General features: G+C 42.7%; 1 protein-coding gene across 1 annotated transcript in view; it reads right to left on the reverse strand.

Moving 5' to 3' along the window:
• Positions 1–21,422, reverse strand: part of LOC146835060 (vitamin D3 hydroxylase-associated protein-like) — an 824,670-nt gene that overhangs the window by 101,964 nt on the left and 701,284 nt on the right. Inside the window, exon 10 of the mRNA XM_085599957.1 lies at positions 586–685. Coding sequence (XP_085456083.1) covers positions 586–685 — 100 coding nt within the window. The remainder of the gene's footprint in view (positions 1–585; positions 686–21,422) is intronic.

Raw genomic sequence — 21,422 nt, forward strand, 5'->3', positions numbered from 1 at the left:
CCATATGAACTTGAATTGGAATCACTTGTGCACCAGATGCAAAGGTAGTTGACTAATGTGGGAGAGATGTGAGCCTATATTTTTGGTCTCTTACTATTTGTGCTGCACTATTTTAGATCATTTGTAATGTATATTATTAAAGTCAATATGATCAGTAGCCCTGTGTATCCAACCTCTTTGAAAACTCATGTTTATGCATGAGATGGAGTTATATGTTTACAAGTATGTTATTGCACCGGTAACTACTGAGTGCAATAAAGTGCGCATGCTCTGTTTAAATTCAACAAGTCAAACCTATAAGAATTGAACAGGATATAAATATCTGCTAATTACTGGGTTGTGGTTCTGTTATTCCCCATTATTGGTGGATACACTTGTAATATGTACTATTTATTTATTGCCAAATACTGATATCTCAGATTTTATCAGGTGTGACAAATATCACAACCTCACCCAGGACACTCATTACAAGAGCAAATAAACATTTGTTACTGCTCCAAGTAAAATACTACTCCCTTATTCTATTCTAGATTGAACCAAAGAAACTACCAAATGAATGTGAGCAGGCAAACAAACATAACTTACCCAAGGTTTCATAAAGAAGGCCACGATTTTCTTCGTGAAAACTGGACTCCTCAATGTAGATACTAAGCCACTATGGAGTGGTTCAAGAATATTTCCTTTGCTGGAAAATGCAAAATGTATATTGTGAAAGCAGTTGGGTAAAATACATATTATGAGAATAAAACTGTAAGTGCATAATAGGTTTGCCCATACTAGTTAAGGGTGGGCATAGTTGGCAGAGTACCACTACACTGAATTCTGCAGAATTGAAAAAAACTCCTTGAACTCCACTCCGCAACTCCGTAAAACAGAAACCTTACATACCTTTGATAAAACAACAAGTAACTCTTTCTTTACGTGCAAAAACACATACAGTCATCTCACAAAAGTGAAAATGATATACAGCAAGCAGTGAGCGAGGTGATGATTGTGGTGTTCTCCCTAACCTAGCGAGAGAACCAAGCAGATGCCTTGAACACAAAGAGCACATCATGCTGAACGATTCAGTGGTGGTCCCATCCTCCTAGGACCACCCCAAGCACAGTTATGGTCAAAAATACAATCCCAACCAAAGGCCCTGCAAAGCATTATGGGACGAGATTCTAGAGTGCAGTGAATATTATGGTATCCAATATCAAAACATTCCTCAAGGGGCAGGCTCTCCAGGCTCAGCTGAGAGCTAATACTTTAATATTCACTGCAATCTAGAATCTTGTCCCATTATGCTTTACTGGGCATTTGGTTGGCATTGTATTTTTGTCTTTGGATAGGATTAGTATAGTTAGGATAGTTCCAGGAGGATGAGACCACCACAGTCATTGAGCATGATATGTTCTTTGTGTTCAAGGCATCTGCTTGCTACTCTCCCTAGGTTGGGGGGGCCTAAAATCATCACCTCTCTCATTGCCTGATCATTTTCAAAACTCACTTTTGTGAATTGGTTATATGCTTTTTAGCTTGTAAAGGTAAAGTTGTTTTATCAAAGGTTTGTGGGTGCAATAGTTTACTCCAGAGTTTTTGCATGATTCAGAAATCTTGTGTTTTCAATGTAATGCGTATTAATAAAACAGAAGTCTCACATCCCTTTAGTAAAACAACAAATAACTATTTTTACATGCTATAATACATAGAGCCATCTTACAAAAGTGAAAATGAAAATATAGCAAGCACTACCTTTAGTTAACCATTAAATAATTCTATCTTTACATGCTAAAATGTATATAGTCATCTCACAAAAGTGAAACTGAAAATATAGCAAGCAGTGAGAGAGGTGATGACTTTGGGGTCCTCCCTAACCTAGGGAGAGAACAAAGTGGTTGCCTTGAACACAAAAAGCACATCATGATGAAAGATTTGGTGGTGGTCCCACCCTCCTAGGACCACCCCAAGCACAATTATGGGCAAAAATACAATCCCAACCAAAGGCCCTGCAAAGCATTATGGGATGATATTCTAGAGTGCAGTGAATATTATAGTATCTAATATCAAAACATTCTTCAAGGGGCAGGTTCTCGGGCTCAGTTGAGAGCTAATATTATAATATTCACTGTACTGTAGACTAGGGCTGGGCGTAGCTCGCGAAGCTACGCAAAGTGAAGTTCGCACTACGCGAGCTACGCGTAGCACTTCGCGAACTGCGTAGTACCTTGTTCACACTGTGCCAGATGTCGTTTTCAATGATTGCACAGTGCGGACAAGCAACCGGCACTGTGCAATCATTGAAAATGGCATCTTGCACAGTGCGAGCTGTAGTTTTCTGCTGCTCGAGTAGATTTTTACTCGAGCTTCAGCTTTCTCAACGCGAACTGGTAGTTTCTCATCGCGAGCGGTCGCGAGCATACGCGACCACTCGCAATGAGAAACCTAACCTCCTCTCATTGGGAATCTCGCCGGGAGGTTTATTTTCCATGCTCGCGATCGCCAACTTGAAGTTGCTGATCGCGAACAAGTAAAAAGTCTTGCCGGGATGTCATTTTGCTTGCTCGCGGTCGCCAACTTGACGTTGAGGACCGCGAGCAAGCAAAAAATGACCGCAGCACTACGCAACACTACGCTACGCGTGTTCGCACTGTGCTACGTGCAGTTCGCGTAGTGCGAAGTAGCGCGAACTTCGCAAACTACGCGAGCGTAGCGTAGTGCTTTGCCCAGGCTTACAGTAGACTCTCGCCCCATAGTGCTTTGCTGGGCCTTTGGTTGGCATTGTATTTTTGCCGAAAACTTTTCTTGGGGTGGTCCTTAGGAGGATGGGACCACCACTGAATCGTTCAGCCTGATATGCTATTTGTGTTCAAGGCATCTGCTTGCCCTCCCCCTAGGTTAGGGGTGACCCCAAAATCATCACCTCTCTCATTGCCTGGAATTTTTCAAAATTCACTTTTGAGAATTGATTATATGCTTTTTAGCATGTATTGGTAAAGTTCTTTTATCAAAGGGTTGTTGGTGGAATAGCTAACTCCGCTACGTGGCAGAGTTGGAATGATTGCATGAATTCCGTGTTTTCAATGTAATGCGTAGTTAACAAATAACAAATCTCCGCAATCTCCGCCAGCGGAGCGGAGTTCATTGCCCACGGTTAATAGTAGTCACTATTATTGAAATGGGCCTGAGTAAGACCTAGCTTTCATTATGTCAAATGTCCAGTGATAGTCCGTCTGACCCACTGGATTCATGCACCATACCAGGAGCCTCCAGGTCAAAGGCAAAGAGGCAGCATCTCGCCCTGTTTTCTAAAGACCCAATTTGAGTGGGGAGGTGTTAGAAATGGGATTTATGGTTGACTAGGGCATGCGCCTAAGCCAGGCAGAAACCCCCACTCTAGTCAGGGCAAGGGAGTTACACACCAAAGATAACCCCTGCTCACACCCTTGGTAGCTTGCCTCGAGCAGTCAGGCTTATCACAGAGGCAGTGTGTAAAGCATTTGCGCAACACGCTCACAAAGCACATTAGAACATATCACATATATACAGTGTGCCACCTGGCACTTGGTATGACTTTACAGGGATAATATACACTAGAGGGCAAATTGTGCCACTGTCATAACCATCCTTATTCACAGTTCGTTAAGACAACCAGTAACTACTGGTAACATTGCACGTAGCACATTATTATGCAAAACATAATCAGCAACAGTGCACCATAATCACTTATAAGGTGCCCCCATCAGCTGTGCACTATGTAACTACCTGTCACAGTGTACATCTCATTAGCCATTCTCAGGCTTAAACGTAATTGCTTATAGGCAGCAATCTCTCTGGGAGCCCACTGGCCCCCTATTGGCATCCCCAGCGCCTCTGCGCTCACCATCTGGACTTTGCAGTGATTTCTGTAGAAGGCGCTTCCTCCACCAAAGATTTGGGGCCTACATCGAAGCTTACCCCGAGCTTCCAAGACCCACAACAAGGCCTTTGCCCACAAAAGTAGGGCTGTGGGGCCAAGAGTCACTCTGGTAGCTGCGTGCTACCATCCGGGGCAGCTGCTACCCTGGCCACGTGTGGTGACGCCGACTCGGCTCCTCACCTGGCTTTTCCTTCTTATCTTCTCGGGCCGGAGGCGATTCTGGCAATCCACACCCCCCCAGGTATTCCTCATCTGGTGGCAGCCTCACAGACAGTGGCCGACTCCTCTGCTGGAGGTGGTGTGATCCTGCTCGGGCTTTCCGGACACGGACCCTTGTTGCAATGGCAACCCGCCGAGGTTTGGGAAAGCTCTTGGTGTGGCTTCAGTTACCTTGATTGGTACACTGTAGCACTTCCGGCGGTAAAGGTCAGCGGCCTCGATTCTCTGCGCAGCCACAGCTGGTGGGAGCCCATGAAGCTCAGCCCACAATCAGGCTTGGTCAGACGGCCCATCCTCTCTGCCGCAGAGCCCATGCCAGGGGCCCCAAATGCATACGGCACATCGCTGCCCACCCGTAGTAGAGCGCTCACCATTTGCTGGCCTCTTCCGAGGGAGCACTTTGTCCCTCAGCTCACCATTCTGTCCACGTGGCGAGAGTGCCGCAGGGGAAAGCACTTCCGATCCGGCAACCCGTGGGCAGCAGGATTACAAGCTGCGCTCACCCAGGAGCCACAGTAAAAGAATAGCACTCACCACGCGCTGTGCCCCCAAAAAATTCAGGGCAAAAGCTGGGCCCAGGTAGGTCCGCTCAGAGGATCCCCCAGCGGAGGGTAAGCCCTTCATGGTGGTTCCTCTTGGTGCCTAGCAGTCCTTCAGCAAGCACAGTTCCAATATTTATATCACATACAGTCTTTGTTCTGCCCTGGTACAGGGCTTTGGAACCAGTCCAAACCAGTTCTTGGGGGCACTTATCAAAAGCACAACATTCCCAATTGTTAGCGTAGGCTCTGGTCTCAGACACACTGCAGGGGGGGCGGAGCCAGCATTGTGGAAGGTAGACACAGTCATATTCAGGTCCAGGTGCTACTCCTCCCACTACTCCAAATGCAGATCAGGCCTATTCAGCCTAGCGCTGATTCACCTAGGCCCTCCGGAGCCACTGCACCTCCCCAGCTTCTGTCATACAGAGCCAGACATGCAATACACAACAGGCAGGCACAAAGACACATATCACACAGAAATGCACACTTTTAAAAGTGGCATTTCTAAAATAGTGATAATAAATCTGTGAACACCATTACGCAGCATTTACTGCCACTATTTCAAACATACCAAACTTACGCACGCCACCTCTCTCATATCAGGAATTACCACTGAAACATATATTAGGGAATCCCCAATGCATTCCTATGAGAGGGCAGCCTCACAGAAGTGAGAAACCAAATAGGCTGTTTGTCACTACCAGGACATGCCACACAGTTAAGGCACATGTCCTACCTTTTACCTATAGCGCACCCTGCCCATAGGGCTAGCTAGGGCCTACCTTAGGGGTGACTGATATGTAGTAAAAAGGGGAGTTACAGACGTGGCAACCACTTTATGTGCCACGTCACAGCCGGCAGTAAACTGCGTGCACAGGCCCTGCAAAGACTGAGGCTGGAGACAGGTTTGGAAGGCTACTTTGGTGGGCGGCGCAAGCAGTGCTGCAAGCCCACCAGTAGCATTTAATTTACTGGCCCTGGGTATACGAGATACCACTTTACAAGGGACTGATTGGTAAATTAAATACGCCAAACAGGTGTAGACCAATCTTACCAAGTTTACCATAGAGAGCAAATGCACTTTAACACTGAACAGCAGTGATAAAGTGACCAGAGTCCTAAAACCACCAGCAACAGGTCAGAAAAAATACCGGAGGAAGGGAAAAAGGATTACAAAAGCAGTGGGAAAGCCGCTCTTCTAGTGTTTACCCTCATGTGCTTTTCACCATCTGAAAGCTGGTAAAACCTCTGGGTGGCAAACTGGAGAATTACTGTCACAATCAGGTGCATGAGTGCAGATACTCCTAGTAATTCCCTACTTCTCGAGGAGCAATTAGGGACATACTCTAAAATGGACTCAAATTCTTTATCACAAAATTACTGATATTTCCAGTATTGATAATTCCGGGTGCAAATTTACCAATGGCGGATTACAGCACCACTTATACTGGAAATCTAAATAATTGGCAGCCAATTTCAATAAAATGTGACATGACTTAACTCAAAGTCAACAAAAAATTCCTTACTAATTAGGATAATCATCTGCTCTGCTATTAAAATAAGGTACATGTCGAATGACAAATAGTCCCTTAGACCTACTGCTCTAATTACTGTGAACAGCAGCCACCACAAAAGCAATATATCACCAAATGTACTGCATTCAATTCTTTCAAAACTAATCTTGTCCTTTTATTGATAATCTGTTGTGCTGGTTTGTACATGATTTCATGCCTTACATTCCAAATTTTATTTGGCATCATGCATAGTTAATGCCTGTATCCATTAAAACATCTGCTCTTCCCTGATACATTTCAGAAGGATAACAAACAAAAATGAACAACATTACATGATGAAGAGTAGGAGAGCATTATTAATGTCCAAAACAAGCTATTTTTGCATTAGTTGCAATATCATATATGTAACAATCCATGCATTATATGTATCCCATTATAAAGGAAAACACTTCGATCATCTATGCCCCAAAAAACACAAGGTGATAACAAATACACAAGTGTGACTAATTCACTGAAAACACCCTTTGCAACAAACTGCTTGTCTATTTCTTTCATAACATCCACAGCGTCTTTGTTACCTATTACTGTATGAATGCACCATCTACCTAGCTCCTCTTGAGGCATCCAAAGTAGTGACTAGCTGGAACTCCTGCACCTCACTTGCTGAAAACACCAACTAGATGGTAGATAAAACTACAAATAACTCAATTGTATGACGCCAAAAGCCCGATGGTTTTAATTTACTATATGTCGGTTTGTCAATCAAATAAAAAGTGTTAATGCTTCAAGGCTCTTAATGCATATCTATACGCATATTCAATGGTGAAAAATAAATTCTGGAGGAGCACATAGGCAGCCCTGAGGTCTCCATCAAGAACTGACAACAATGTATTCTTAAAGGACGTGAGACTATTTTAAGGCCTACCAATGAGGTATTGACAAGTCAATACCTGTGAGACTGTGGCGTGTGTCATTAGGCCTACGTTTGAAAGAGTGAAACACTATGGATTATTTGAGCATTCTATCAATCATCTTGTTGTTTTTGTATTTGCCACCCTGAGTGCACAGGGTATACCCAGACATCGATCCCGAGCTCACTGTACCACAGGAACCAAGCTATACCTGGCTGAAGAGCACTTACTACGGTGAAACTGGTCTTGAGTTGCTTGTGTTCTGGCTCAGGGAAGACCTGGCCTGGTAGTTCCGGCTGGACTGTTCCCATGAGGAGCAGGGTCAAGACTGATTTGCATATGACTGAGTCTAAACTGAGGTGGCATGGTGGGCAAAAGACAATGGATTGGGATGCAATCTACAGGGATTGCCAGAGGCTGAGGTTAATTTGAGCATTCCATCCATCACCTTGTTATTTTTTACATTCTCAAAAGGTGGCCTGAACATATTTGCATTGCTGGTGGCCCCGGAAACGTACATGGGCGTGCCTTTCTTCTGTAGATGGCACCCATCATTCCAAGTGAAATAGCTGTGAAATTAGGCAAAATGCAATAAATCCAATAGAAATCTTTTGTTTGCCCCCAAATTGTCTTCCTTCTACAATGCCCATTCCATTGCATCCAAACCTTAAGAGTGGGGGATAGAGGTATATAAGGCAGCAATATCAATAGTACACAGCCACATGTTTGCTCTCAGTGACTGCCTGTAACCTGTTGAGGGAATTAGTGTTTTTACCAACTGTTTCAGGAGTAGAATAGTGAAGATGGGACAAGAAAGGAGGGTCTGTCAAGTTGTTAGGGATCTTTGGGAGCATGCATAATCTTGATTTTTTCTGATTAATTGTTTGGTGTTGAGGATGATTACAAGAATATTTGGAACACCTTTGTGGGATCTCTTTGTAACCTAATGTTCGCATTGGTGTAATCGACATACTCATTAACTTTGCATGTGTAATGCCCTGTATCAATTATGACTAAAGCTTCTCCCTTATTTGCCATCTGTAGCACAGTATTTTGTTTTTCCGAAGGGTTAGTGTGTCCTTTTGGGTGGAATTGGTTTTGGTAATTTTCTTATTAAACTAGTTTTTTTTTATAAATCATTGTTTACAAGTGTCTCAAAATTGTCCAATGTTTTATGTGAAGAGGGGCCATTAAGCTAATTTTAGGTTTGAATTCTTTGTAGATGTAGTCACCTGGATTGATTGATACTGTTTTTCAACTGAGAATTTTAACCACAGATTCCTCATCAATGTAAAAAAATGCAACTTCAATTTACTGTTTATTAGTTTTGGTGTGTGGGTACCAAATAAGTTCCTTTAGGTGATCCTTTGTTTTGGTGTGCAGTTATAGAGGTTGAGAAAATATTAACCCGTTCCATGCGTCGGACGCGCAGGAGCCGGCCGACTCATAAGTGCTAATGGGCATCGGACGGCTTCCACGTGTCAGAAGCCATGGCACAGGGAATTCCTCTGGTGTGGGCACCAGAGGGATTCCCTTTTCTCCCCCAACAGCCTCAGGAGCTGGGAAAGAGCTTCCCCAGCTCCCAAGGCTGTATTTTTGGTTTCTATGAAATGACGATCAGTGCGCACATCGTGAAGGCGTCATTTCATTGAAACCGAAACTGAAATGATCCAATAGGCTCATTTCAGTTCACTTTCTACATGCTCAGGGGGCTATCTCAGACCCCTGAGCATGTAGCATGTCAGAAGAGGTATAGTTGAAAAGGGGAGAAGCTCCCCTTTCCAATTGTACCCAAGGCACCACGAAGGGGGGAGCGGCCCCTTGGGCAAGGGCCTTTGCTCCCCCCAAAAATAATTGGGCACAGTCAGTCTTTCTGCCCCACGCTGACAAATTTGTTTCAGCCCACATCCCACAACTTTCCAAAATTTTATTTTTTTCATTTAAATTTGAAGTTTGCAAGGGATTCTGGGGAGTACAACGAAGGGGGATCCATGCAATCCATACTTCGCTGTACTCCCCCGGGTGTTTAGTTTTCAGAAATGTGTGGATTTTGTAGTTTCCCAAGATGTCCGCTGAGCCTGGGTCCAAAAACTCAGGTGACCCCCCTTGAAAAACCAGGTTGTTTTGTGACAGGTCATTTTTATGTCTCCTCAATATGTTTTCGACCCTTGCTTGTCGCAGGTACTTGGCCCACCCACGCGAGTGAGGTACAACTTCAATCGTAAGACTTTGGGGAATGCAGGGTGGGAGGTATTTTGTGGATCCACACAGATTCCGGAACTTTCCATCACAGAAATGTGAGTAAAATGTGTTTTTTTTGACAAAGTTGAGGTTTGCAGGGGATTCTGGGTAACAGAATCTGGTGAAAGCCTCACAAATCACTACCTCCTGGATTCCCTTGGGTGTCTATTTTTCAAAAATGTATGGGTTTGCAAGGTTTCCCTAGGTGCCGGCAGAGGTAGGGTTCAAAAACTACAGCTGGCACTTTGCAAAAAAAGGGTTTTCAGTGTAAAAATGTGCTCTGTCCATGTTGGATTTTGGCCCGTTTCCTGTTGTGGGTACTTGGCCCACCCACGCAACTGAGGTACAACTTTAATCGGAAGAGTTTGGGGAATACGGGGTGGGTGGAATTCTGTGGACCCATGCAGATTCCAGAACTTTCCATCAAAGAAATGTGAAGAAAATTTGTTTTTTTGGCAAAGTTTGAGGTTTGCAAGGGATTCTGGGTAACAGAAACTGGTGAGATCTGCACAAGTCACCCCCTCCTGGATTCCTCTCGATGTCTAGTTTAAAAACATGTATAGGTTTTCAAGGTTTCCCTAGGTGCCGGCAGAGCGAGAGTTCAAAATCCACACGTAGGCACTTTGCGAAAAAAGGGCCAGTTTTCACAGTATAAATGTGGTGTATCTATGCTGTGTTTTTGGCCGTTTCCTGCTGCGGGTACAAGGCCTACCCACACAAGTGAGGTATCATTTTTATTGGAACACTTTTGGGAATGTGGTGTGGGTGGACGTTTGTGGATCCATGCAGATTCCAGAACCTTTCATCACAGAAATGAGAGGAAAATGTGTTTTTTATTTTACAAAGTTTGAGGTTTGCAAGGGATTTTGGGTAGCAGAATCCAGTGACAGCCACTCAAGTCACCCCATCCTGAATTTCTCTTGGTGTCTAGTTTTAAAAAATGTATAGGTTTGCTAAGTTTCCCTAGGTGCCAGCTGAGCTAGGGTTCAAAATCCACAGATAGGCACTGTGCAAAAAAGGCTCTGTTTTCACTGTAAAAAATGTGGTGTGTCCACTTTGCATTTTGGGTCGTTTCCTGTTGCGGGCACTGGGCCTACCCACACAAGCGACATGTCATTTTTATCGGGAGACTTAGGGGAACTCAGAACTGTAGAGAAACTGTTATTACATATTGACTTTCTATGCATTTCTTCCTTCCTAATGTAAGACAATGTGTAAAATAGAAGTCACTTTAAAAAATGTCCTACAATTCACAAGCTTTCATGGGTAACCACAATTTTGGATATGTGCAAATAGCTACTGTTTCTAAAATCTATATTTTGTTCCTATTTCGGAAATAACATAGGTGTTTCTGATAACTATTTTTCACTCTTTATATTTTACCAAATTAATTGCTATATACCCGGTACACAATGAAAAACCACTGCAAGACACTGCTCAGTTGTTGGCTATTGTTTCCAACTCATTTAAAAAATGTCTTATTTTCTTATTGTTAGTTTCTATTTGAAAAAACTATACAAATGACCCCTTGCTAAATTCAGAATTTTGTCTACTTTTGAGAAATGTATAGCTTTCTGGGATCCATTATTGCTTTCCCACCCATTTCTACCACTAACTGGAAGGAGGTTGAAAGCACAAAAAGTAGCGAAAATAGACTATGTCCCTGTAAAATGCCAAAACTGTGTAAAAAATGTTGGTTTCCTGTCAAAAGTAGGCATGTCCCTGAAAGCTAGGAAGATGATGATTTCAGCACCACAAACCCTTTGTTGATACCATTTGCAGGAGAAAACCTAGAAGCTTTCTTCTGCAGCAATGTTCCCCATTTTTCCATAAAAAAGAAAAAAATGTTGCTGCATTTTGGATAATTTCTGGGTCCCCACTAAGGGATTCCACAAACCCTGGGTACCTCTAAAATCCCGATGATGTTGGAAGAAAAGGGCGCACATTTGGCGGGACTACCTTATGTGAACAAAAATTTACAGGGGCATAAGTGCAAACTACCCTAAAAAGCAGACAAAAAAATGCTTAGCACAGGGGTAGGGAAAGGTCTAGCAGCGAAAGGGTTAATCACTAGGTGACACATGTACAAAGCATTTCTGAGGTTGCATATGGGCCGATTTACAGAATCAGCCCACTTGTGAATGCCCGAAAGGCATTTTTTAGTGCACCAAACCCTGTTATGCAATTCGGTAACCTATTACCAGCACCTACTACCTATTACCTATAATCTATTATCACACACCAAAACCAGCAGGAAAACCTCACTCCCAACATCGGAGCATTGGGAGCGTCTGCGGCTGTGGGCGCCGTTCCCCCAAACTGCTTTGTTGCCGTGTAATCAGCTAAAACTCGCCAGGCGATCGCGCCTCAAAATGGTGCATGGGGTGGAGCGGACTCGTTTTAAAGTGTAACAGAGCAGAGGCCATGTAATCAGGATCGGGCCCCCGGGAGATTGCATCGGAGGAGCGGCAAGACCCAGAGCTGCCCCCTCTGCATCCCCAGTGGGCGCCTGCAGTAGAAGGGGAGCAGCTGTTACCGATGGTGCAGCCCTGAACAAACGGAGCGACGAAGACGCTCAGCCCTCAAACCAGCAACCACTAAGCCCAAGAACAAGCCAACGGTCCCCCGGTACCTGTGGAAACTTCGTGACAACGCAAGATACAGCATCATCCAGTGAGTCGGCTCTGGTGTTGCGAGAGTTCCGCACGCCTTAGCAGACGCGCTGCAGGGGCTGAGAGATGGTGAGTGGGGGAGTGGAGAAAGCCTCAGGCGATCCAATTGGGAGATTTGAGGACTGGAGAGTGCCTGAACCTATCCACTATAAAAACTTTGCTAAGATTTCTAAGCGGGATACGCTGTGCCTGACTCGAAAATGGTGCCTGCCAGAGAAATACCACCGGTGAGGGAGGATCCCGATGTATAAACTGGATCAAAGGCATCACAGAGTAAAAGAGTCACAGAACCAGAGGCAAGACCAACTGCAGAGTCATGGATTTAAACAGATCCCCATAATCATTGCTCTTTACCTGGTGCATAGCGAGACCTGCTAAAACAAGGAAAGGTCAGGCCCAGGCTTGCCTGACTCTAAAATGGCGCCCAGAATCAATATCTGCAATGTCACTATTTGGGCCTATTGAAGACTAATTTCTGATTAAGTTCAGGTTTCTATTCACAACCCCTCTTCAGTTTCACTCCCACCAAGAGGACTGAAGACAAGAACAATGGTCTGTCCCTCAATTCTACAGACTTTGGAACTGTCCCTTGCATCTCTGCTCTCCCCACTCTCGACCTGGGCGTGAGTTGGAGGACGAGGCGGTCTGCGCTTCCCTGTAACACTGGGAATGGTACGTTGATGGATCTATGACGATACCCCCTGGGTGGATACCTTACCTGTTCATACTTACAGCAGTACCCGAGCAACCTTGGCAGATCCCTATTGGAGCTGTCCGGTGCAGCTTTAGCGTAGTTTGGCTCTGGTTCACCCCCTCAGCTGGTACCTACCAAACAGCTGGACATCAGACACGGTTTTCGTCTCCCCGCTTTGTTTTCCTCCCCCTCCTCTTCACAGTGTCTTGGCTATACTATGCATTAATTACCTATATTAATGTGTAATCTCATGTTTGTCTCCTATGTCTATACTTGGCTCCTGTAACTGACGTAATTATGTAACTTGCAATCCGCTGATCCTCATGTAAAGCGCTCTGATACCTCTCGGTCTAGCCAGCACTATATAAAACTTTGCAAATAATTTTTTTTTTTAAATTACCGAATTGCAAAATAGCTTAGCGATTCAGTATTAGGAAGGGGCGTGTTAAGGGTGTCCCTTCTTAATAGTGACTCGCAGTGGTATATGTGAATGTTTTGCAATGGAAATATGGTTGAAAAACATTTGCTTTTTACCCCAAAATACAATTTGAGTGGTAACCCATTCGCAAATGGGAAGGTGTCCCTAAGGCCCTAAGGGAGTATGTCCGATTGACTACTGCCTGCTCTTAAAAAATGAAACTGAAAAGTTTCATTTTATTTATGGAAATGCATTCTGTTTTGCTTTAAGGAAAAAAGGCTGCATTTAAAAAAATAAAAACATTGCTTTATTTAAGCAAACACAGACATGGTGGTCTGCTGGCCCCAGCAGGCAACTATCCCTGTGTTTTTAGTAATTCCCAGTCGGTCGCAAATTGTGATTTACCTAACGAATATTAATGAGGTAGACCAATTGCGACCCCACTGGGAATTGAAACACTGTTGTACATAGCTTTTTGCGATTTACAAATAGTGAATCACAAAATTCTCATTTCATAAATTGCAAATGTAATTCTATGAACATGTGGCACCGAATCTTTGACCTCAGATTCTCGTGTTATGTTTCTTTTGTTTTTTCTTTTTGTTTTATCTTTTTCCTCTCCTGGTTTTTCAATTACTTTTGTAATTTGTAATTGCAGGGAAGCATATTAGGGAATCACCAGCACTGCTCTTCCATGCGGTAGACAGGGCGGCAAAGACAGGAACCGCCACGGATGTAAAAATGTGTAGCTACGCCACTGAGTTATAGGTCTGCAGGATCTGTGAATGTTGTGGCCTGATCTCAGTTCATCTTTTCTGTTGCACTCTTTTTATCTCTAATGACTGCTGTTTTGTTTCTCTCTACTGGTTCATCTTCAGACACACTAAAATCCTTCCGATGTGGCAGAAGTAGTCATTTTTCAGAGTGTCCTTTGAATACGCCTTAGCTCACGTCTATATTTCGTTGAGTTTATAATCAATGGTATCCCTCTTAATTACTTTGACCTCCTTGGTGTGTAATAATTACTGCATACAGCTAGTGACCAAAAAGCAAGAAATAACCAAATGTATGCTTTTCAATTCTTTCAAAAATTATATTGTCCTTTTTTTGATGATCCATGGTGTTTGGTTTTCACATGATCTCTTCCTCTCCATTTCATTCATGTGCATATTCTACAGTTTGTTTCGATGTATTCAAATATTATTTTATTAGAAATGTGGTACAGCATCTATTTTGACATGGCAACCCCATGCACTTTAACAAGATTAGAAGAATCCCTGACAGAAGTTGGGGTGCATTTGGGTTCGATCCTACTCAGTAACATATCACATACCTGCCATAAATGTTCCAGTTTTATAAGAGTGACTTTCACCAAGTCCCAGCTCTTCAGTTAGCAGAATTCTGGGGCTTGTACTCCCACACCTATAATGTGCAACTGTAGCATGAAGGGTTTAGTCTGCACAAACATCTTGATGCCATGTGAGGGATAGCCTAATTGCTGCTGTTTGTTAATGTGAAAACAGGCTGCATTTGTTTACAATATCTTAGAAGTGTACCTTGTGCTAGCTCAAAGGCTGGCAAGAAGTTTCAAAGCAAGAGAGGTATACTGCCAGAGTTTCCCTCTTCCCTAGTTAGCAAACTAAGGAATGACACATTACCTGGAGGAACAGGGCACCTTACTATAAACGAGTATATACACCATTTCTAAGGATAGACGCTTCTGTTAGGGAGTTTCCTATCCTGGTAACTTGTTGCTTACAACTTAGGGGCCGCTTAAAACTTTTCCTACCAAATCGGTTTATTAATAGTTTTCAAGAGAATAGGGTTCTGCGAAACCGACTGACTGATTACGATGCTTACAAACATTGTTTGGTTGGAGTTGCATTGACTTTAATGGGAGTCTGTGTTCCAAATGAGAACACAGGCTCCCATTGAAAAAAAGGGGTGGTCGGGGAAAATCTTGCACCCTGTGGCGGGCACCTCATGGTGCCTGCCACACTGTGCATGGTTGGCCAGAGGGGTCCAATGGGTACACCCACAGGCCCAACAGGAGGCCTAAGGGTGAAGGGGTGCCTGCTGCGGGCCTCAAATTCAGATTACAACAGCCGTTTCATGTCGGGCAGACCCAATCACAACGGCTTTCCGAATTGGTCATCGTAATCACTCAGTCGTAAACCGTGTCTATGGAGTTGTACGATTCGGCTATAAAAGATTCAGGCTGCCCGAATGCCTTTCGAAACCAAATCGGATAGTCCGAACGGTTTCCGTGCATCGTAATTGGTCGGTTGGAAATGTGTACGATTCAGCTGGAAACATAGGTTCTGAATCAGATTCTGAGATTCCGAATCCAATTCGGAGCCTTTCCGAACAACATTGTAATCGGCCCCTTAGAATTCCAGTAATTGATCAGCGAAAAATGATTAGCACAGCATTTCCAGAGTATACGACTGTGAACAGATGTCTATAGAACATGCTATATTAATTTCTATACCATTAGAGTGAGTACTCCAATATCACTGCCCATGTGTGAACTTTCTGCCGTTCTTCTATGTCTGCAACTATATGAAGTGGGTGAAAGAAATGCATGTCATGTGATGAAGTCCATCATCGTCATGGCTGAAACACATCATCTGGCTGTCAAATAAAATTACACTCCTTCTTTCTATACAAACTCAAAGTAAAGTACACAAACATTAGAAACTCTAACGTAATAGTTATAACTTACATTAATAATTTGTGCACCACCTACAAATTACTATTAATTGTGCACTTCCGTACACAGTCTGGTCACCTCACTTGGAACACTGCATTAACTATAACTTGCCACTCTACTATGCACTGTGTTCTCACAAATCATGTAATTTAAGATTCCATAAGTGTTTTTTCATGAATGCTATGATTTCTCATGCTATAAGTTATGTAGCATTCAAGGGTATTAGTTTAAATTGGGTTTGTATAGTAAGAAAAAACTTATCCGTAACCTTTGATTTTTTTCATTGGATTTCAATGGTTTTTATATTATATAATGGTAGCAGGAGTACATTATGAGGTGGAAATGGTAATATTTTATAGTATGTTTGAATAGTGTAAATAGTGTGAAAGTTATACTTTAAAAAAACCTGAGTTATATATTGTGCAGCGGTGTACAATGGTAACTTTGCGATTATACAGCTGTACATGCGGATGAGTCAGTATGTGATTGGCTAATGTCTGAGTTTACCAAAGGTAAAAGGCTGCTATTTTGTTATTATCACAGTTTTGCTGTGTTCTGCGATCTGCGTTTTGCTGTGTTCTGGGTTAATCTATTAGATATCGCTACTTATTAAGAATTATTGTTGTTTACTACTTAAAACCGCTTTATTTAAGTGGTAATAAGTAGAAAATTGTATTTATAATTTTCTATATATTTGTATAGCAGTCTAGGAAAAACTGAGATTTTTTAAAGTAGCGTGGTAATTTGTAGCTATTATTGTGCTACTCTGTGAACTTTTTTATGTGTATATAAATATGTTAAAAACAGAAATACCCCTCTACTCTGTAGACTTTTTTGTGCATATTTAAATATGGTAGAATCAGAAAATACCCTTTAGCATACAATATTTGTAAAATATAGCGTATTACAGGTTATTTGAAATTTTTATTTTGTTTTTTGTTACCCGAGGTAGTACTGTGGTACTGTGGTACTCCTTATTTTTTTTATATATATATATATATATATATATATATATATATATATATATATATATATATATATATATATATATATATAAACTGTAAATAGTTTCCCAACCTAGTATCACTTTACTGAAGTGGTAACAGATGGGACAAAAATACCAACCTACTACTTACCTAGATCTGAAGGCTGAAGGTGTAATGCAGAAAACACGCAACCTGTACCTAAAAACAACATGGCTGCCTTTAGCGTTTGTAAAGACAGTCTTAAGCCAACGAAATTATGAATTGTTTTTGCTATGTACTACAGTACTTCCAGGAAATACATTGACAGCAGATATCACTATGCTGAAATGCATTATAACTTTACAAATACATACCCAACTTACCTGTAGTACCCAAAATGATTATCTATGCACCATAATGTCTAATCCTGCAAATTGCATGTAAATCCGTTAAGCCATTTTGTTGCTATGTCCAATACAAAAAATGTATGTAAATACATTGGTGTCAAGTCCTGTTTTAGGACCCCTCTTTATTACTCAGCAATCACTACAAAGCTTTACATCAAATCCCAATGAAGAAGGAAGAATAGGTCTGCAAAGTATTGAGGAGATGCGTTGAATGGTTGCAAAATTATTAAGGGGCAAAATCCCCAGGAAATCCTATCGCTGGTAACCTTAATTACAGATACAGAGAGGCTACTGCCACACTGTAATATGCAATAATATATATATATGTATATATATATATATATATATCTTGGTGGTAGTTATGGTTAGGACCGAGATCCATAGGAAAAGCGTTTTTTATTTTGCTAATAAATTTGCCGCCCTTAGACAGATCGTCATGAAATTTTCAAAACTAGTTTGACACTCACCTCAGCTGCTGTCTTTAGAGTGTCTAGGTGATTCGACAAGTGGGGGCAGAGAAAAAGATTTTAGACACAACTACAGCCTAAACTGCAGAATGGAATTACACCAAATTTGGCAGAAAGCTAACTCTTGGTCCAGGTAGCATGTTTTTTACTAATTTGGTGTAAATCCATTTAGTAGTTTGAGAATATCTAGGGATGCAGACGCTTCATGAATTCAACTGATCTTGTTGAGAGATCTGATTGGCTGCCAATACTTCAACCGGGAAGTATTGACAGCGATTTTGGGACTCTGACTCAGCTGAGTCTCAAACAAAACAGCAAAAAAAGAGGATGAGGACAGGGTAGGAATCCCCTGAGCCCCAGGCTTGGTGTTGAGGTGTCCCAGAAACTTCACCAGGGCCAAAAAGCATATGGTTTCTAATTTTCATGGTGTAAATCGCAAACATTTGCAAATCCCTGTGAAAATAATTCTTAAAAAAACAAGCAATGCGTCTTATGGGTTCAGGGGGCATATTTTATTATATATTATGAGGAGGAGGCGCATGCAGCCCCGCTCCACCTGGCTGATATGGGCCCCAGGGCCAGCATCCTCCTTGGGGCCAGGCCAATGCTATATGAAGAAGGTGGGTGCCGTGTGGCCCCCTTCCATGTGCCAGTCACAGGCCCGGGGACCGCCACCTCCCAGGGTCAAGGCCCCCCTCCTGTGCCATTTACAGGCCAACACCTCCCCGGGGCTTGGTCAATTTTAGAATGGCAACCCCTCCTCCTGGGTCGTTTTTGACCCTGGGGACCACCACCTCCCAAGGGCCAGGTTTTGCAATAAGAAAGGAGAGGGGTTGTGCCAGGAGATCACCACTTTCCAGGGCTGGCTCCCTATATCCCATGGTGCCCACCCTCGGAATATAGCTGTTAGCTCTAAAGCTTTCACCAAGCGAGAGCAAACAGAAATTCGGCTTCCAGGCGGCAGGAGCGGGAAATCTGTTCCTGCTCGTTGGGAGCAGAGTTTTTATCTGTTTTGCTCCCACATGCAGGAAGCAGCATTTTGGACTGCTCCCTGCATGCGGGAGCAATGCCGGCCCCTGATGGAGGCGAGGAACCTGAAGGGACCCCAGGGGCATTGAGATTCCCATCGCAATCTCCATCAATGTACACTGGGTGCACTGGGTAGGCTTCAGGGCACCCAGCATCAAGTGACTGGGCCCCAGGGGATGGGTTCCTGGTGTCAAAATTGGTCTGGTGAGGGGAGCTGCATGGACCCCTCTTCTCCATTAATTCTTGTCCGGGACGCAAAGGATGGGGTCTCCGGGGCCAAAGTCAGCCCGGGGAGAGGGGCTATGCGGCACCCTGCCCTTTTTTAAAGGAAGAATGATCCCATCTGCCTGGCACACCACCTCACACACATACAGCCACTCGCACACCCACTCACAGACCCACAGTCACTCACACATCCACTCACTGGCCTATACAGCACTCACACACCCACTATCAGGGTTTACAGGTTACAGTTAGGAAATAAAGTTTAAAAAGACTTTGAAATTCACCAGAAGAAGGGTTACAGGGATGTTATAGTTAGGAAATAAAATTAAAAAAACCTTAGAAATTCACATAAAAACTAAAGGGTACAGGGACGCTATAGTTAGGTTCAGATTTCACACGAACAAAACTATAGAAATTCAGCAGTTATAGTTACCTGAGCTAACTATAACTTGTGCCCCGCAATACACTGCTTATGACATAACATATTACATTGATCAAATTACATTACAGATGACATTATCCAGTGAATGTAAGAGTTTTGTAAACGTTTCTGAGACATACGGATAGATACTATGCTACTGCATAAGTTAAATTACCATTCTTTGTGTACTACTAATGAGTGATGCTATGTCTAACATATGTTATCTGAGTGGCTGTGTGATTATCTGCATCAGTGTGTGAGTAGTGGCTGTATGATCTATCAGTGCGTGTGTGAGTGGCTAAATGGATCTATCAATGGTTGTGAGAGTGGTTGCTATATTCACAATGGTAAGTACAAAAATATCAGAAATGAAAATCGGTGATACTGATATCAACTAAAAATAGACAAAATAATGATATTTTTATATAAAGTGTGTATACAGTAGTTTAGAGTAGTGAATCTTAAATATATCAATGTAATATAATGTAAATGTAATATGTTTCACTAATAATTAATGCTATATATAAATATATAGGTATGTCAACACACAAACATATGTGTTATATATATGTCATTTGAGATGTCATCAGTGATGTCATGAGTGATGTCACTGACCATGTCATGAGTGATGTAATATGTGACGTCATCAGCAGTGGATTGCGGGCGCGCGAGTTATAGTTAGCTGAACTAACTATAACGGGGGAATTTCATTGTTTTTTTACGAGTGAAATGTCCAGCTAACTATAACATGTGTGAAACCTATGGTTTTTTCCGTGAATTTGCAAGGATTTTTAAATGCTAATTCCTAACTATAATGTGTGTGAAACCTATGGTTTTTTCAGTGAATTTGCAAGGTTTTTTAAATGCTAATTCCTAACTATAACGTGTGTGAAACCTATGTTTTTTTTAGTGAATTTGCAAGGTTTTTTAAATGCTAATTCCTAACTATAACGTGTGTGAAACCTATAGTTTTTTAAGTGAATTTGCAAGGTTTTTTAAATGCTAATTTATGAATGTATTATTATATTTTAAAAATATTTATTTTACAATAAGCTACCTATATATATAGTTATAGATTAACTTTATCCTGTAATATGGAATGGCTCCGTTTTTTTTTTTATTTGGATAGAGTTGAACAGCATAGTTAATATCTTCTATAAACTTATAAACACTTTAAATTTTTTTATTTATTTTTAAAGTGTTTTTTACCATGCGCGCACAGTGCACGCATGCGTACGTGCACCGTGTGCGCATGCGTACGTGCTCCACGTGCGCATGCGTACGTCGTGCGTGCTCCGTACGCGCGTGCTCCGTACGCGCATGCGTGCGTGCTCCGTACATGCGTGCTCCGTACGCGCATGCGTGCGTGCTCCGTACACGCATGCGTGCGTGCTCCGTGCACATACGCGCATGCGCGCGTGCTCCGTACGTGCATGCATGCGTGCTCTGTGCACGTACGCGCATGCACGCGTGCTCCGTATGCGCATGCGTGCGTTCTCCGTGCGCGCACTGAACTCGCACGGTGCGCGCACGGCAAGTCATGTGATTTAGAAACAACACTTTTCATTGGTTTATAGTAGTTTCAGGTCAAGTGATTAAGAAACAACACTTTCCATTGGTTTAAAGTAGTTTCAGTTCCAGAAACTTCCAACACCACACCCACTCCCCTCATTATTACTTCTGATTCCCTGGGAGAAGGAGCTTTTCCAGTACTCCAGTACTTGAGAATGGCAGAGCAGCAGTCATCTTCTGGGAGTGAGCAGGAGACCCTTGTGCCACAGAGACAGAGGAAAAAGAAAAACTCTTTTATATGGCAATTTTTAACTTTTACAGAGGGGCAGAAGAAGGTGAATGCTCCAAAAGTCACCTGCACTATTTGTAATGGTGTCTTATCAAGAGGAGATCCTAAAAAGAAATACTCTTTTAGTATCTTCACTATGATCAGGCACGTTAGAGATGTGCATCCTGTGGCTTATGCTCGAGCTGCTAGAGAAAACCCTCCAGCAGCTCTGCCGAGCACATCCGCAGCAGCTCAGCCGAACACATCATCGGCAGCTCAGCCGAGCACATCATCTGCGGTGGC

Source organism: Triturus cristatus, chromosome 4_2, assembly GCF_964204655.1.
Source record: "Triturus cristatus chromosome 4_2, aTriCri1.1, whole genome shotgun sequence".
In the NCBI taxonomy this organism is placed as follows: Eukaryota; Metazoa; Chordata; class Amphibia; order Caudata; family Salamandridae; genus Triturus; species Triturus cristatus.